Below are 5,237 nucleotides of genomic sequence, written 5' to 3'. Positions count from 1 at the left end.
GATCTATATGGATAGATCTAAGCGGCTTCTAGGGCTAAGTCAAAGAACGTACATAGACATAACGATAACATGCTTAAAGATGAAAACTCCAAGAAAGGAGATGTTCATATGACTAAAGGAACCGTGTTGAATAAATCACAATCTCCTTCAACGGACATTGAAATTAAGCAAATGGAAGCAGTTCCATATGCTTCAGCGATTGGTTCGATCATGTGTACTATGCTATGTACTAGACATGACGTCTCGTATGCTTTAAGGATGACTAGTCGTTTTCAACATAGTCTTGGCATTGCTCATCGGACTGCAGTAAAGAACATTCTGAGATACTTGAGAAGAACCAAAGATATGTTCTTGGTGTTTGGCGAAGTGGAAGAGGAGCTCACTATAAGGTGTTACAGTGATGATGGCTTCCAAAGTGACCAAGATGATTCTCCCTCACAATTAGGATTCGTATTCACTCTCAATGGAGGAGTTGTCTATTGGAAAAGCTCCAAACAGAGTGTAGTGGCGGATTCAGCCACCAAATCCGAATGAATAGCTGCATCAGATGCTACGAAAGAATCTGCTTGGATGAAGTAGTTCATCAACAACCTCGATGTGGTTTCAAGTATTAAGAAACCAATCTAGGTGTCCTCTGATAACATAGGAACCATTTCTCAAACCAAGGAGCCCAGATCACAGGGTTAAGCACATTCTAAGAAAGTTCCACTATATATGGGAAATACTGGAATGAGGAGACATCTTAATAAGCAAAATAGACATAGGTCAAAACTTAGCAGACCCGTTCACTAAACCGATGTATCAGGACAAGCATGGGAATGCTATCGGTCTTATATTGGATAACCGTTTGTTTTGATTTAGTATTTAGATATACGAACATTCAAACAGTTGTACCTTTTGAATTCACCTTTGATTTACTGGCTAAATGCAAAGTTTGAATCTTACAACTATGTTCGATTTTGATACGTTTAATCCATGAATCTTGTAATCTAAATTATCCACAGTCAGTCAGACTCGTGGGAACGACTCTGAATTGAGACTATTCTGACTTTGGACTCAAGGGGTTGACTTCCAAACTCACAAACCTCATTGTGAATGATGTTAGATGTAACTCGCATCAAATCATCTTCATGGATCTTGGTCATAAGATGTATTGGATTTAGATATACTCATTTAGTATCCTCTGACCTGAGATACATACTAGAACTTTCGTTTACTAAAGACTATTCTTTGATCAATGTCAAACGTTGTCGCGTAACTGCCAGTCATAAAGGCATTGGTTGGGAGTGGTTCTGAAGTTCAGTGGGAGTTGTATGTAGTCAAGATGGGAATCTGTACTCTTACATTATATGTAAGAGTTAGACATCGGGGCGCCCTCGTTGATTCAAACCGGTGAAGTGTAAGCCCTTACCCAAACTTACTATGTGTTTGATTGGACTACTTTGATTCTGTGAACGAGAACGATGATGATTGAACGCCATGTGAGATTGAATCTGATCCATGTCTGATTGTTCAATTGATATCTTTTACAGAAAGGATAGATGATGAAGATTGCCATAAGTCTACTGGCTTCATGTAGCAAGCCGTTGCTAAAGAGAAGATACCTTGGTTAATGACTTTAAAGTGTCATGACCTGTTGGGGGCAGCTATGTGTAGCTAGAGCACCGCTGGCTGTTTGTGTTGAGATCTTATCAGAGACCATCCAAGTGGGAGCTGTTGGATATTATGCCCGGTTCGATAAGTCAACGCTGTTGACCGGGTCTTGACCCGTAAGAGTTACACCTTGGGCAACGAACTAAAATCAACTTAACTGGTTTAACTGATAATTACGAACGATATGAAACAGATCATAATTATATTTATGATCATGAGCGGATTTATATTGTTAATACTCGTTATTAATAATATAATTGTTTATTTTAACTGATAAACTTGTTGCGTGTATTAAATAAGAGACGGGTACATGGACCGGGTGAGACGGGTATACTCATCCTAGGCCACTTGTCGCTCATGCACCTTTGCTACACCATATGTCGCACATGCACCCATCTACCGCCACTTGTCGTGCATGCAATCTTCCATGGCCACTTGGTTGACATGCATAAGCTTCTCGACACTTGTCCATCTTCCATATGCATGCCCGCCATTTGTCGCACATGCATGGATCTCCGTATATTATTTAAAGGAATGTATGGACAAGCTTTGTGAGGTTGGAAGATTTTGCAAAACTCTCAAAGCACCCACATCCACAACCGGCCACAACCGCCACAACCGCCACCACCGCGGGCCGCCGTCGCCGCCTCCGCTGCTGTCGGACGCCCCGCCCGTTTGCTGTCGCCGCCGCTTACCGCCGGTCGCCGCCGTCGGTCACCGCCGCCGGATTGGGTTATTAACTTCGACAGAAGGTGTTGTTACTTTCGTTTAGTTTTTCGGATTGCGTTGAGGTTTCTTAACTATAATTTTTTGAAGTAGCAAGGGGGAAATGGTGCAATAAGGGAAGTAGTGTTGATGAAATTTTAAGTGAAAGTTACGGAAAGCATTTAACATCCCCTTCAAAAGTCCATCTACCAAACTAAACGTAAAAGGACAGTAAGGATAATTGTTCAAGTTAATAAACAAAAGGTACATTTAAAAATATAGAATGAAATTTTGTCTTAAAAATAATGTGTTTTGGTTCTATTTGTTTGTAGTGGTAAGTGGCGGTGGTGAGGTGGTGGTTATATTATATGGGTACCAAAAACATTTTTTCATAACACAGAGAAGCAATTCAGGGAAAAAAAACAATTTTTAGAAGTTATATCAATACTGGTAACTAAAGAATTAGGGGATACGGAGTGGGGGGGAGTGGGGGTCGGCAAACCCACTTCCCCGATTTTGTTTGATGTGGCAAACCAATGCCAATAAACATTGGCAATCAAAGTTTCACCATTTCGGTGATGCTTTACCGATGCGGGAAAGGAGAAAGGAAAGAGAGAGGGGGGGTGTGGGGTGGGGTCCATTCCAATCTCAACCAATCACACATTTTTCCTTTTTTTTTTTAAAAATAGTTTACCACTTCACCAAGTGTTTAAACCATTGCCAACATTTTTCACCAAAGTTTAAACACTTTTGCCTAATTGACATGGCGCGCTCTCATTGGTCGGTTTTTTGGTTTGCCACTTTAAAGTGTTTAACCACTCCTTATACCCTTAAAGATGAAAACATTTTTTTATAGTAACCAACTGTTATATGGATACTTTACCGTAACTAACAGCGAATTTTTAAGTATAATTAATAATATCCGTTAAAGTTAACAAATGTTATAACTTTACTTTATTTTTTCTTTCTTAAAGTGCTATTTGACTATTTTCTATAATAAACAAATTAAAACGATGGGAAGTAATTGACATAAAAAAAAGAAACATAATAAAGTTCTTACAAAATATTCACGTCGCAGCTGAAACTTCAATGCTTTCTCAAGTGCTTTCTCAAGTTCATCAATGAGAGTGAGCATACTCGGGCGTTGCATCCTATCTTTATTTAAACAAGAATATGCCGTTTTTGAATATCTTCTAAGTGCTCCCTTGGATATTTGATTCCTTATATCAGGATGGACAATATCATGCAACGTTTCGTTCTCATAATGTTGCATGACCAATGGAGCTAGTAATCTATTAGCATCGTCCCTAATATATGCTCTCCTCCCGCACAATATTTCGAATAAAACCATACCGAATGCGTAGATATCCGACTTACAGGTCACACCTTTGGACTTTTCAATTTCTGGGTCCACATACCCTATTGTGCCAATAGGTTCAGAAAGGATGACCCGGTCCATTCGGTTAAGCGATTGTTTGATGGAAACTTTAAAACCAGATAACTTGGGTTCCCAGTTCTCGTCTAATAAAATTGTGAAGCTGTTGACGTTAAGATGTATAACACCATAACCACGCCCCTCATCATAATGAAGGTAACTCAACGCACGAGCCACGCCAACACATATCTTCAATCTTTGTGCCCATGTGAGGTTCGGGCTGTTTAGATGCTCCTTGAGACTTCCATTTATGGCCTCATACATCGTCACAATGATCTTCTCATGTTTGTCATCACAAAATCCGACAATAGAGACTATATTTGGATGCTTGAGATCAGAAAGCATTGAAACTTCGGTCCAGAACTCGACGACTCCTCCAACGTGCTTGCGATCTAACCTCAGTGCAGAAATCGTGATCAACTCCCCGGACCGCTGGAGTTGTCCTTTGTATACACGTCCCAATCCACCGCGTCCGATGATCTTATCATCAGCAAAGTTGTTGGTGGCCTTTACTACGTCTTCAAGTGGGATTTGTAAGTGAGCAAACTTGGCGATTGTTGTTGTCATGTTTCTGTTTATAAAGTAAAAAAGATTGAAAAATTATTGGGTTACAAAGGATTGAGAACGTAACTTATACATACGAGCCACCACATTATATATGAAAATTTTTGAAGCAATTTATTTTGAAAAAAAAAAAAACCACTGTTAAAAATTATATCCTTTTCTTTTAGATTTAAAAGTATTGTAACCGGGTTAGTAATCCCGGGTTCTAGTTTCGTTGATTAATCAAAACCACCTTAGAAAGTTTTTGTAGTGCCAAACAGAGAGGTGGGAACCTGGTAATGGGTATGAAAAGACTCTGAACAGAAGCAGCAGGTTGATTGAATGGCAGTGGCGTGCGAGGGATTTGGAGATGTTGACGGAATGTGAGTGAGAGGGAATTATAGGGAAAGGCAGTGGAAACGAGTGTAAATAGTACCGTCCTGCCTTTTTTTCTTATTTCTTAATTTCATAGTCGGTGTATAAAATAAAAAAAAATGGATTCTTTTTTAATATTATTTTGTTTTTTTAACGTCTAAATATAAAACAGTATCGTGTGTTGGAAAAATAGGTGAAAATAGCATTTTTCACAAATATAGGAAAATGATTTTTTCCTATTTTGGACTACAAATAAATATAATAAAATGAGCGGGTTTTGTGTATTTATTTGTGGGTTTGTGTTCTATGTTGGAAGAGCTTCGCAACGAACTAAACCACGTCCAAAACCGAGCTAAGATGAATGAGATATCGATGCTCAAAGTTGGGTGTTTGGAACATTCAATGTTGAAACTAAAGTGAAAGTAGCACCTTGTCCCACATAGGAGGAGAGATGGAACTTAAATGGGTATTTAAGGTGGAACTCTCCATCCTTATTGTTTCATGGAAGCACACATTAGTGTCCTCG

At 39.1% G+C, this 5,237-nt stretch overlaps 1 protein-coding gene across 1 annotated transcript; it reads right to left on the bottom strand.

Annotated features, from left to right (window-relative positions):
- Positions 1–3,334: 3,334 nt before the first annotated feature.
- On the bottom strand, positions 3,335–4,360 carry LOC118489679 (receptor-like protein kinase HERK 1). Its single transcript, XM_035987205.1, has 2 exons — positions 3,419–4,360; positions 3,335–3,349 (listed from the first exon to the last, which is right to left on the bottom strand). The coding sequence occupies exons 1-2, from the start codon at positions 4,358–4,360 to the stop codon at positions 3,335–3,337; spliced, it is 957 nt and encodes a 318-aa protein (XP_035843098.1).
- Positions 4,361–5,237: the final 877 nt, after the last annotated feature.

The sequence above is a fragment of the Helianthus annuus genome, unplaced genomic scaffold, assembly GCF_002127325.2.
Source record: "Helianthus annuus cultivar XRQ/B unplaced genomic scaffold, HanXRQr2.0-SUNRISE HanXRQChr00c001, whole genome shotgun sequence".
Classification (NCBI taxonomy): domain Eukaryota; kingdom Viridiplantae; phylum Streptophyta; class Magnoliopsida; order Asterales; family Asteraceae; genus Helianthus; species Helianthus annuus.
This window is presented reverse-complemented; position numbering and strand designations above follow the sequence as displayed.

What these genes read in the sequence shown, in the direction of transcription:
- LOC118489679 (XM_035987205.1), bottom strand. Translation starts at nt 4,360, where the DNA reads ATGACAACAACAATCGCCAAGTTTGCTCACTTACAAATCCCACTTGAA.